Raw genomic sequence first — 13,215 nt, 5'->3', positions numbered from 1 at the left:
GGCTCCGGAAGCACCCAACCCCCGAACACGAAAAGCACCAAACCTCCACCTCCAAAGCATACCACGAGGTTAACCGCTTCGGAGGAGACCTTCACCAAAATCACTGAAGACCCTTTGCTGAATATCCAGCCCGAGGACAAAGGGCGTGCCGAAGTCCTCCAACTAGAGGAACAGAAAGCAGCAAGAACAGCCGCCGAGTCAAAACAACCGAAAGAATGGGAGCCCGAGCTCACCCCCCTGTGAAAAAATCGAAGAAGGCCCAGGCGGGCAAAGCAACTCCGGCGCGACCCACTGTCGCACCACCACCTGTTCAAGCCCAACCTCAACCGCAAATTCCAGAAACCTCCATGCAGGAGGGGAGAACCGCTTCCGAGGATACGGAACAGGAAGAACAAGAGAAAGCGGACGAGGAGAAGGGGGAAGAAGAGAAGGTGGACGAGGAAGAGGCTAATGAAGGAGACGAAGTTGAGGCCGTTCAAGAGGAGGAGGTAGAGGTCCTGACACCACAGAGCAAGAGACCCGGAGTGAAAAGAAAGCTTGATGTTGCAAAGCCCCCACTGCCAGTTAAGGCCAGACCAGCACCGGCAGGCAGTAAGACCTGAACCGAAAATTGCAAAGGAACATGGAACTTCTCGCCCGATTAGTGGTGAGATTGTCATGCTGACGGTCGAACTGAAGGAGATTAAGGATGAACTGCTGATGTTGGGTGCAGAAGTGGCCACGCTGAGGGATACCATGGAGGAAGGATTCAAAGCAATGGAAGCTGGTTTTAAAGAAATCAAGGAAAGGCTGAATGCGGAGGCGAGATCCTCCGACCAAAATGACTAAGTTCTTTTCCCCTGAACTCTTAGATTAGGTTTTATTTTGTCTTTTGATTTTCATGTTTTAGTGTTTTTATACTCTTTGTTTAAGTCGAGTCTTACTTGCATTGTTTGAAGGTGATGAGATTGTGCATGCTGATTTCGGTCTTGGTATGAATTGGTGGATTGAGTATGAGATGCATGATAGTAGTTGTGAGGTTACTGAGAGTACCCCACCAGTGAGATCAGGGCCAAATTGAAAAATTGCATATTTCTGGTGAGATTTTGCTGTGCTAGGGAATCGAGATTTTGCTTGAGAACTTATTCTGCTAGTAATGACTTGTGTGATTTGGGCACATTTCTTTGATTGGGACCCCAGATTCTTCTTTGTTGTTAAATGTGAAAAGAATCCCTTGTATGCCAATTTGAGCCGAATTCATTCTTTCTTGAGCCTTTCTATTGCTATATCTAGAAGAAAGAATTGTTGGGGTGCATGAAATGGTAAACAAGGAACTGGAGAAAAGAAAGAAAATCTGGGCACAAAAAAAAATGATGAATGAAAATTATTGCCAAAAATCAAAGAAAAGATGAACCCCATTGAAAGCGGGGGAATAAAGGGTTGGTTGTAGCTGTACTGAACGTGTATACTGAGTAAGGGTGATACTGGATTAGCCACTGAACCATATTTACCTCACCTTAGCTCCGTATACCCCATTACAACCAAATAAAGACCCTCTGATGAGTCATACTAGTGTGTTCCACTTGTAGTTTTCAATCAAACTCTTAGAAGAACTGGCACAGCAAATTTAGAGTGTATACACTTAGCCCGGTACTTGAGCGAAAGAGAGACTACTATCACACTTTATGCATGATCATTACTCTGGTTTGTGGTTTGACTGAACTGAATGATGCATGATAGTATGATCTGATCCTGAAATTTGTGCAAGTTTCGTGTCTCTTAGTTTTATTTCTTTTCTTTCAACCTTTTCGTCCGTGTCTTCTGTGAATCCACCTACATACTTGAGGGCAAGTATGCTTTAAGTGTGTAGCTGTGATGCGTCTTCGACTTTTGGGCCATTTGGCCCTATTTTTCTCTTTATTTGTGTCAGTACAGGTCTGTCCAGGGGGAAACGAAGTTGTGGAGGAAGAAAGGTCAGTAGGGCGGAAATGGAGAAAATGCGGTCAGAATGGGCATTACCAAGTCCAGATTGCAATGTTATGTTTACCAGCATGGAGCTTCAGCCAACAAGTACCTCCCCAGTCTAACTTGGGGCATGGGAACCTGAAGCAACCCACATGGTATGAATCACACCGAAGGAAGCAATCCGTCTGACCACTACCATGAACAGCAGACAGCCGAAGCCAAGAAAGGAAAGTAAATATCGGAGATTTTGAAGAAGCAAACGGAAGAGGGAGGAAGAAGCTAGAACGATCTGAAGAAAGGGAAGGTTGACTAAAGCCTACAGCTGGACGCTATCTTCAATCGGATCAATCAAGGATTGAGCTAAAAAAGGAAAGAAGATCCCGGCGAAGATATGAGACTGGCGCAACTAGGGTTAGACCTCGACCATTCGGCAATATAAAAGAATGATGATGTGCAGCGTGCAAAGCTCTTGGCACCTTTTGAACTTCTGTTTTTACTTTAGTTACTACTTTAAATTCGCCGTGTGTGGCATCCTAAACAATTTATTTTCCAGCCTATTTTCTAAATTCCGTTGTGTTTTGCATTCGAACAAGATTGAAGGCTCGAAGCCTTAGGTATTATTTTATCTACTTAAGTATTTCCTTTCGTTCTATGATGTGTTTAATTCATTTCGTATTTATGAATTCTTCTATGTGTGAGTAATTCCTTAGGTGAGGTTTTAGGGGTGGAAATAATTGTTGTTAACATGTAAACATTTGAGAGGCATTTGTTCTTTCGGTTGAATCTCGGGGTTCCAGAAGGATCTGTTCAACATCAGGGGCAGTAGGGGCCTAACGGGTGATCTCCGTTCGGTAAAACGCTGTTCGTGTCAAGCAAAGGCCAGGGTATACCAGGGTGTGACAACCGGTATGCCCAAGACCGAGTAGCTGAGCAGCGTCAACAAAAGACGTTGTAGATCCGGAAGGTGGGGAAAGGATTGATGGGATACACTGTCCTTCCTCAGTCTTGGGCTTCTCTAGAGACTATCCATCAACTGTGACGAGGCATCAAGCCATGGTTATCAAACGAGGAAAGTAATCTCGGCACCGTAGCATGTCTATGACTGGTCGGCTGACAAGCCGGAAATGGTTGTGTCCAGGAGGCATGTGTCACTCAAAGTGCGGAGTTGGGGACCTCGGGAGAGAAGGTTGGTGAGGGTCATACTTGGTGAGTAACGGGTATGACTACCATCTAAAGGGAAGTGAAGCACTGCCTTGTGACCGGGGAATGTGTGACCTTCGGACCAAGTGACCACAATGGGATCAACCATCCTAAATGTGAAGTATAAACCCTTGAAACGCCCCAATGTCTTTGGGCCATGCCTCGGTTTTATATGGATCATGGACGGATTATCAGTATGCCTATGATCGAAACGAATGTTAACAACAGTTATGACCTAACCGAGTAACCTCACCCCTTTGTTATTATTGATCTTGTTAATTTCTTGTGCAGAGTATACAGATTGAGACTTGTGACACCTCAGTTTGTCGTTGGAGAACAAAGTGGTTCCTCACTCCCTGCGGGATTCGACCCTACACTTGCCACTAAGACTGAGTTCTTGTTGTGAGACGTAGGAGCGTGTATTGTCTATACCGGGCATACACAAGTATTTTGTCCGCACCGCACGACGGGTGTGTGTCACCTCCCAGTGCTCGATTTTCTTATTCAGCTCAGAATAAAATCGATACACAGGTATTAATTTATTCCACTAGAAAATTAATACTAAATTGCCTCTTTATTCTTTAGGTGAGTCGGGGCTAGCATTAGACTTAATTAATCCCCGTGTTTAAGATATCTAATATCCATTAATTAATTAATTTCTCTTATGATCGATTAATTAATTAATCAGTCGTTTAATTATAAACGACATCTCGAGTGCTACCACTTAAACTTATTATCGTATCGGAACTAATTCCACCTGCAGGGTTTAATACGATAAACTTATTAAGTTCCTCGAGAGGATATTATCATCCTGTTATTAGCAGGACACAGATCCTTATTGCAATATAATCGCATGTCAAATAATAATTGCTATCACCCAAAGTATCGAGTATATTGAGCTTCAAGAGAACTCTCACCCATGATAAATCAAAGCAATAGTCAATATATTATTCACACCGATTAATCCAACTAAGGTTAAGACTATTTAAGTCGCCGAGATCTTGGTTCTTAATTAGTTAGAATATAAGAATTCATCTCACTGTGATCCTGTTCAATACACGAAGGTACTAGCATAAATAAATAGCCAAGACAAACTATTTATCCATTTATACTACAATCTAAACCAGCAACTCGTCCATAGTTACCTCGATTGTGACTCAATTTATATCTCAACTTTTTCCAATTATATGATCTTCTGAGATCTACAACACACCATATAATCTATAGTATGAGATAAATTGGACTATAAAAGGATTATGCAATAACAATATTTCAGATAGAAGAATCACAGTGAACTAAGGAATCAATGTATACAAGCATAAAGTCTTACTTTCAGTATACAACCCTTCATTATTGTCTAGCGTTATGTTTACAGCTTTTGTTTATTTACATTAGATTCTTGCCTAGGTAATTTTACACGCTTATTTTCAATCACGCTTTAGTTATAAGAGAGCGAGTGTCAGACCCAAACTTTTGATTAGGGTGTTCAGGTTTATTTCATGTTTTCTGTGCGTAGCATGATTAAAGCCATGTTTAGCCTTCCTTGTGAGACGACTTGGGTTAGCTTATCACACTAGGACGACCTCGTACGATTGCAAGTCAATCCCTTAGGTGTTTTGGTTGAGTCAAGTTTCAGCATAAGTCTCTCTACCCTAGTCTGACGTGTGTTAAAATAATACAAATCACATCTTTTTAGGTCCACGTACGTTAGACATTAAATGCAGTGCCCAAATTTAATGCAATGCATTTAATGCGTATTGATGAGACGCCTTCCCCATGTTTTGAAGCCAAACTGACTGAATTATTCACTTTCCTTATAACTGACGCTTTCCATACTTAGGATTTTTTCTCACAAACTTACTCTGCTACTAACGCTCTATATTCCATAGTGCACTCTGTGAGAAAACCCTACTTTTTTTCAGTCTCTCGTCTCAGTTTACTCGACAACAATGGCTTCATCCACTCCTTGCGTTGACAAAATCGTCTGCTATGAGCCATCGGTGTGGCTTCCCCACTTCACAAATGATGAGCACCTATAGGCGCTGGAGGCTCTGCGCACACACCATTGGACTACCTTTATGTCCACTGCTCCAGCCTTCTTCCTTACTAACCCGGTGAATCAGTTCTACGATTCCATGGCTTTGGATGCAGCCACATGCGAATACTTTGCCAGTATCACCGTGTTCACCACCCCAGACCTGAAGGAATCGGAGGTCGGCGATATGTTCGCATGGATAACTTACATATCACCCGAAAAATGGAAGGAAGAAGAATACATATATATACATAGATCCTATTCTACAAAAATAACGAAATCTTTGTGCCAAGTATAAATTTTGCAGGGCCGACAGGAAGCCTGCCAAGGTCTAAACAACGACGCTAAAGTCTAAACAGCCATGCTACAACCTTACAGGCAACATGCGCATAAACACCGTACAAATAAGGGAATCATCCCTGGCTGAATGGAAAACTTAAGGGAATAATCCCTGGCTGAATGTAGAACTTAAGGGAATCATCCCTGGCTGAATGGAAAGCTTAAGGAAATCATCCCCGGCTGAATGAAGAACTTAAGGGAATCATCCCTGACTGAATGAAAAACTTAAGGGATTCATCCCCGGCTGAATGAAAAACTCAAGGGAATCATCCCTGGCTGAATGAAAACTTAAGGGAATCATCCCTGACCATCTAAAATCTCAGGGTAACCATCCTCATCCAAAATCTCAGGGTAACCATCCCCATTCAAAATTTCAGGGTAACCATCCCCGTTCAAAATCGTAGGGATAATCATTCTCGTTCAAACTTCGTAAGGATAATCATCCCCGTTCAAACGCCAATAGGGATAATCATCCCCGTTCAAACGCCCGCAGGGATAATCATCCATGTTCGAACTTCGCAGGGATAATCATCCCCGTTCGAACTTCATAGGGATAATCATCCCCGTTCAAACGCCCGCTGGGATAATCATCCCCGTTCGAACTTCGTAGGGATAATCATCCCCGTTTGAACTTTGTAGGGATAATCATCCCCGTTCAAACGCCAACAGGGATAATCATCCCTGTTCAAACGCCCGCAGGGATAATCATCCATGTTCGAGCTTCATAGGGATGATCATCCTCATTCTAGCATGGATAATCATCCTTGTTCGAACTTCGTAGGGATAATCATTCCCGTTCAAACACCAATAGGGATAATCATCCCCGTTCAAACGCCAGTAGGGATAATCATTCTCGTTCAAACTCAGCAGGGACATATAAGGTGATAGAAACAAAGGATAAAAGCCTATGTGAAGGAGCTCAGGGATAGAGCGACTCACTTTGAGAAATTGATAATCGGACAAATCTCCAGAGAAGATAACGACAAGGTTGATACTCTAGCGCGAATGGCTGGAGCTGCAGAGGGACCCTGGACTGGGGAAGTCACCCTGTTGCAGGAAACAATAGAAACAAAGGAAGACACGGTGATGACGATAGCTGAACAGCCTGACTGGAGAGCTCCTATAATACACTTTCTCAAAATAGGGCAACATGCACTGGAAGAGATGTGAGTCATGGAGGTTGCCTATCCTTTCGATAAATGGAAAATCGACATAGTGGGCAAGCTACTAGTAGCCCCGGGAAGAAAATGCTATCTAATAGTAGTCGTCGATTATTTTTCAAAATGGGCTGACGCGGAGGCTGTCAGCAGGATCGATGATGTGACAGTGGAGAGATTTATTTGGATACATATATGTTGCAGGTTCGGACTGCCGAGGGTGCTGATATCTGATAACGGAACGCAGTTCACCAGCGCGAGGATGCAAGATTTTTGCCAACGCATGGACATAGAGCAGCGCTTTGTGTCGGTAGCCCATCCATAGGCTAACGGACAAGTGGAATTGCCAAATCGGACAATATGCGATGAAATCAAAAAGAGACTGGAAAAATGTAGAGGAAAGTGGACCGAAGAGTTTTAATTACAGTCTTGTGGGCACACAAGACAAGTCCGCAAACAGCGACAGGGCAAACCCCGTTCACGCTAGTATACGGTTCCAACGCGGTTGTCCTTGCGGAGGCCAGGCTAACCTCTCAGCGGATACAAACATATTCGAAGAACCAGAATGAAGAAATGAGGAAAGTAAAAATGGACATGATTGACTCAGAGCGAGAACTAGCCCAGATCAGGGCTGCAAATACAAGAACATCATCAAGGCTAGATACGACAAGAGGGCAAACATGAGGAAATTCGAGAAGGGTGACTTGGGTTTTAAAAAAAAGGGGCAGATGTGCTGAAACCTGTTGGAAAGTTCGAGCCCAATTGGGAGAGCCTATATATTGTGACAGAAGTACTAAAAGGAGGAGCGTATATGCTCACTGATGAAACAGGGTAACCATTCCCGATTGAAAAATTAAGGGTAATCATCTCTGGCTGAACGAAACAGGGTAACTATCCTCGATCAAAAGTTTAAGGGAAATCATCCCTGGCTGAACGAAACAGGGTAACCATTCCCGATTAAAAAATTAAGGGAAATCATCCCTGGCCGAACGAAACGAGGTAACCATTCCCGATTGAAAAATTAAGGGAAATTGATGTAAACCATAGCCAATCTCCATCCCCCTCCCCCTAACTTATTAAGGAGCGAATGCTCGAAAATAGATCCTCATAGGCACTTTATCAACATCAAAATGGAGCACTAAACATCCAAAAGCATAGAAAATATGAAATATATCTGAGAATATGATCAATTTAGGTACAGGCCCAGAATACTAAACTACGAATACAACAGCGGAAAGATAAAACATAATAAACCAAAAGAAAGTACAAAACAAGGCAGCAAAACGAAAAAAAAATTAATGCAAACCATAGCCAATCTCCATCCCCCTCCCCCAAACTTATTAAGGAGCAAATGCTCAAAAATAAGTTTGAAGAGAATAATAGATGTAGGCTATGGTGAGCATACTTACAGTCATAATCTCATCAAGAAAGAGGTCCTCTAAAATTACTGTGAAAGTCCTGGAACTGTCGGAGGTACTCCTCTTGCCATGCTTGCTGTTGAGCGTACTCCTGCTGCTGTCTCTCAGCCTGCTCTCTCATGTAGGCGTCCATGGCCTGCTGCTGCAACCGAACAGCGGTGATATCGGTGTGCATCACAGTAAGCTACGCACCATGGTTTTCCTGTGTCGCCATCATCTGCTCGGTTGACGTCCGCAGCTACTGCATCCTGTTCATGAGCTCGGTAAGATCATGGTGAGCTCCATGGGCTACCTTTGCCTCTGCCTCCAACTCGGGTCCTTCCTCATCTTCGTGAACATGAGAGTCCGGCTCAACTCCCTGCTCTCCTACCATTGCCCTCTCATGGGCGGGCGTGTTTGACGAAGCTGTCGTTTGAGCTTTGTGCAAATAAAATATCTTGTGCCCACAACTAGACTAGCTAGTGGTAAGTCCAGAGTCGAATCCACAGGGAACTGAGCAGTAACTTCTTTCGCAAGGGTGTCACTAAAAAGGTTTTGTCTCCTGCAGTGTTCTGACCACAACGTGCTTATGGGCAGAACGGGGTTTCCAACTAAAACTGAAATAACAAGGTAGATAAATCAAATAACAAAACAATTCTGACTTGGGTTCGAATCACTAAACATGAACTGGACACTCGATCATTGGTGCAAAGATAATTACTATACTCGCATACCAGTGGTTATAGGCATAAGAATTGTTGCGCCCCTATTATCACTCGTCACGCACGCAAAAACCCCTTGCCCAATCTATCATTTCAGTGTATGATCCCTTAGAAGGGTCAGCTAATGGAAATCAACTACCCCGGACAACATCCACGCTCTCTGCGATGGCCTATCGCTAGTTGTGCTTTGCCCAGAATGCTTTAAGAACTAGATAGACCCACTTGACTCTTACGCCGATATTTCACAGCAGTCACGGCTCCAACACTCGTTGTACTATTTTGGAGGTCGATGGCGTTTCGCCTTATGCCCAAATTATTACTTGTGACCAAAACTCCCTAGTTAACTAGTGATCAATTAATTAACCAAGTTGTTACAGCCTTATTGGAATCAAACCTAGTGTATCGGGAATATGCTTGTACAGTTGTTATGCCCAAATTAGACCTCTCGAGTTAAGTGTTCATGCTTAGATCATCTTGCCCAAATCAGAATATAAAACTTAGCCGAACATAAAGTAAATAACACAAGCAAAAGATATAAAGGAAGACATAACTGAAATTGAAAGTGCTTAAAGGAAAATATAAGTACCTACGGCCAAAAGTGCCGTGCAAAACATGTACGAAAAAGTACTAGATTATGCCCACCGGGCTAGCTTCCACTTCACAAATACTTGCTCAACAGGTTGGTTTTTCAGCACCCTTGGCTTTAGAAGGTCTTCGGGTATTTATAGGAGTGATTAGGGCAACGTAAGGCCCAGCCCATGATATTGCGGCCGGATCCATGCAAGCATGGAGATGCTTATCCCTTTCAGACCTAATCTTCATGAAGATTTGTTTCCTTTTGGATAAGGCGGTGGTTTTGCCTCATCGGTCTCTTTTGGATAGTTGCCGCCTTCGGCCCATATCGAACTCCCACTTGCAGTTCTCCCTCGCCCGCCTGTTGTGCCTCCGTCTTCTTCCCTTGCCTTCCTCCTCTTGCCTGCCAGCTCTCGTGCGGTACTTATGGGCATAAGGGACGGTTTTGCCTCCATTCCCCTTGCTTCCGGCGCATACCACTTTCACGAGAGGTGACAACACTTTCGACCCCTGGAGCACCTCTTGCCCACAAGCTGGTCCTGCCACAAAACTACGCCCTCCCAGGCGACCAAACAACACAAACAAAAGGAAAAAAGACTCGATCTAGACCTAAAACAGACACAAAAACAGAGCACAAACTTGGGCTCATCACACGCACACACTTTAAACACGATTGTCCTCAAGCGTGCATGCATGATTTTGCCCAAGTACAAACACGGACGAAACAGACACACAAAACATAAGAAAAACGAAAACACATAGCATGCTATACTTTCTCAGTCCAACAGCAAAATGAAGATTAAGAGAAGCAACCAGTAGTATGATCAAACAAACAAAAATGCCATCAGTTGAGTCAAGATCGGGTTCTGGGCATAAGGATGTTCCTCGCCTTTCACTCTTTCTCTCAAGTGTTTTGGCTTGTGTTTACACTCCGGACATCTTGATTAGGTTCTGACCATATGCTTGCCTATCTTCTATTGTCTTCCCCTTTAGTCAAAATCCTAGGTGTATCTCATTAGGTCTTTCATTAGTTGTAATGTGGCTTAAGGCATAAGGTGAGAATTTTTTTGGTACGAGGCTAAGGTCATTCTGAACTTCATTCTGGGCATATGACTTCCCAGATTTTTAAAACCCTTGCCTATTCTTGCGGGCCTAAGCACATTCTTCCCTTTATTCTTCCTCTTTTTTTTTCTTTTTCTTTTTTTTTTCTCTTTATCTTTTTTTTTCTTTCTTTTTTCTTTCTTTTTATTTATGGACTTTTTTCTATAGTGGGATAAAATTTCCCATTTTTGCAATTTGTATTAGTCCTGCCCATAAGGTCCACCATACTATCTTCCATTCTTTTGCCCTTAAGTTCAGTCTGACCGGGATGGCTCAATTCTGGGCAAATTATAAGTGAATTCGAATGAATTATTAAGCTCAAAGGGGCTGCAAGTGATAGATGTAGGGTCGGTCGATTTGGCTCTGTGGACTAAAGAAAGAAATGCCTAAATCATTTAACACACCTAGACTATGTACATAGGGTTCGACTAAGAATCAAGGCAAGTTCTAGCATTACCCTAAATCAAGATGTCAATATTCACACAATGAAAGAAAGAACTGTTATGGGCATACAACAGCAATTATAAAAGCTCAAATCCTCACATGGTATGCCCAAATCCCCATCCATTGTCCTCAACTACATACGACACAAAGTTCGTAGATTCCTACTTACAAAATTGAACTCTTAAATCATCAAAACTGGAGTAACCTTGATCATACAACATGCTTGACACAAGACTCTAAAACATCAAAAAGAGACTGGGTCTTCCCTCCCACTCACACACTTTGCCTTAAGGCAAAGGGTGCGAGAACAAAGATTACCCAGTGCAACAACAACAAAGGCCTTGGCCCCCCACACACACACACTTTGCTTTGAGCAAAGTAGGTGTGTGGAGGGGGTCAAGGAAAACAACAAACACAAACAAAGCAAAACGAGAAAAGGTAAACAAAAAAACACAGAAAATGGCATTTGCTTCGGGTGCCTGCACCAAGTGTGTTGTCTTTTGGGCAAAACACCGGTGCAGGCAGAAGGTTACCCTTCCCGCAGCTTTGGCCAGACGGATTCAACAAACAAACAGAACAAACACACAAAAACACAACAAAAACAAAACAAAACAAAAAACTAACAACCTAGGGAGGGTGAAATTCAAGGGGCAGGTGCAGGCGGGTACCTGAACCCTTGGTGCTTGAAGAAGGCCAGAAGGGCCTTTTGGGTTGCTGCCAGTGCAACCTGGGTCTCCACGATCATGGACTCAATCCTGTCCAGCTGACTTCCCTCTTCCCCTGACTCTGACTCCTCCACCTTCTCTTTTCCTTTGCCCACAGCAGGGCTTTGGCCTTCGGCCGCTGAAACTTCCCTCTCGTCTGGGTTGGTATATTTGGGCACACCACGGTCCATCCTGACATCCTTCATGCGGATCAGGGCTTCGATGTTCAGCTTCTCCGCCTCAATCTTGGTGTTCCCCTCCTCGATCTCAATCTCATTCACCTGGGCAAATGCGGTGGTAAACTGGATGCAGGAGAGCCTCTGATTAGGCTTGCTGATGATGGAGTCGATGTGCTCGATCAGAAAAGCTCCAAAATTGAGCTTCACCCCGCTATGCATTGCCCAAAGAATGTAGAGATCCTTTTTGGACATAGCATTCCCGCTGTCAATTTTGCCAAAGAGGGAGTACGAGAGGATGCGGTGGCAAACCCTCAGGGCTGAGTCGCGAATCCTATGCCCTTTGACCTTTTGGGTCCTGAACTGTCCTCCATCGCCGATCTCTGCCCACATGACATCCCACTCCTATGCAGTGAAGGTGGGAATTCCTCTCTTTGCGTCCTTGTACTCCTTATTCTGCAGGTCCTTCAGCTTCACCATTCCCAGATTGAGGTTGAGCTCATTCACGGACATTTCCCTGGTTTCTCCCTTCATGGAGAAGCTCATGCCCAGAGGCCCGCAGGTTGGATTGATGTCCACTTGCATCGAGTCAAACACTTCCCTGACCACTTCCTCATATGCGTGCCCCGGCCACTTTAGAAATGCCTTCCAGCCAATATTTTCGAAGTATTCCTTCACTTTGTCCATTATGCCCAAAGGCTCCAGTGCATCCATATCCGGGATCTTGGGCACAACGATTCCTTTCGCTGTCTTCTTCCTGCTCCTCGGTGCTGATGTCGGCTCTCCCTTGATCATTCGGATCGGGGTCGGGGCCATCACTTTCTTCCTTCTTTTCGCCGGAGTTTCCTCTTGCTCTTCGCCGGACTCCCCCTACTCCTCCTGCATCACTGAACCCGAGGGTTCATTTATCTCATTGGATGATCCTTCGGCCGGCGTGGCCAATTTTTCGGACGCCGGCTTCTTCCTCTTTGGAGCGGTGGGGGTCTGCTTCTTCTTAGATGGCTCTTCCTCGCCTTTCTTCGCCACTTTCGATGTGGCCTTGCCTTCTCCTTCGGCTGCATGCTGGTCGTCGGTGCCGAGTGTGGGGACGTCTATCTCCGCCGTGAGTTGCTCGATGATATTTTCATCCACCGGCGAGGGGCTCTCGGCTTGCGGCAGAGTTTTAGATGAAGGGGTTGGTGTGGTTTCCATCGGGAGTGGTTTCCGATGTGGGGTTTTCTTCGAAGCTTTGGATTTCGACAGTGTGGGGCTTTCTCCGGTGAGATCGATCTCCGTGCCTTGGGGTATGCCTCGGAGTTTGTTTTTGGGTCTGGTGGAGACCATGTTGGTTGGGTGGTGGTTTTGTATGCTAAGGGCCGAGAAAGGGGGTGGTGATTATGAGAAGTTGGATGGTTAGGGTAGTGACGTCGTGGGTAGAGGTTTT

At 44.4% G+C, this 13,215-nt stretch overlaps 1 protein-coding gene across 1 annotated transcript; it reads left to right on the top strand.

Moving 5' to 3' along the window:
• The first annotated feature begins 215 nt into the window (after positions 1-215).
• On the top strand, positions 216-828 carry LOC131008035 (uncharacterized). The gene is made up of 2 exons (XM_057934939.1): positions 216-488; positions 565-828. The coding sequence occupies exons 1-2, from the start codon at positions 216-218 to the stop codon at positions 826-828; spliced, it is 537 nt and encodes a 178-aa protein (XP_057790922.1).
• Positions 829-13,215: the final 12,387 nt, after the last annotated feature.

This window comes from Salvia miltiorrhiza, chromosome 2, assembly GCF_028751815.1.
Source record: "Salvia miltiorrhiza cultivar Shanhuang (shh) chromosome 2, IMPLAD_Smil_shh, whole genome shotgun sequence".
NCBI lineage: Eukaryota > Viridiplantae > Streptophyta > Magnoliopsida > Lamiales > Lamiaceae > Salvia > Salvia miltiorrhiza.
The sequence above is the reverse complement of the archived record's forward strand: the minus strand, read 5'-3'. Positions and strand labels throughout refer to the sequence as shown.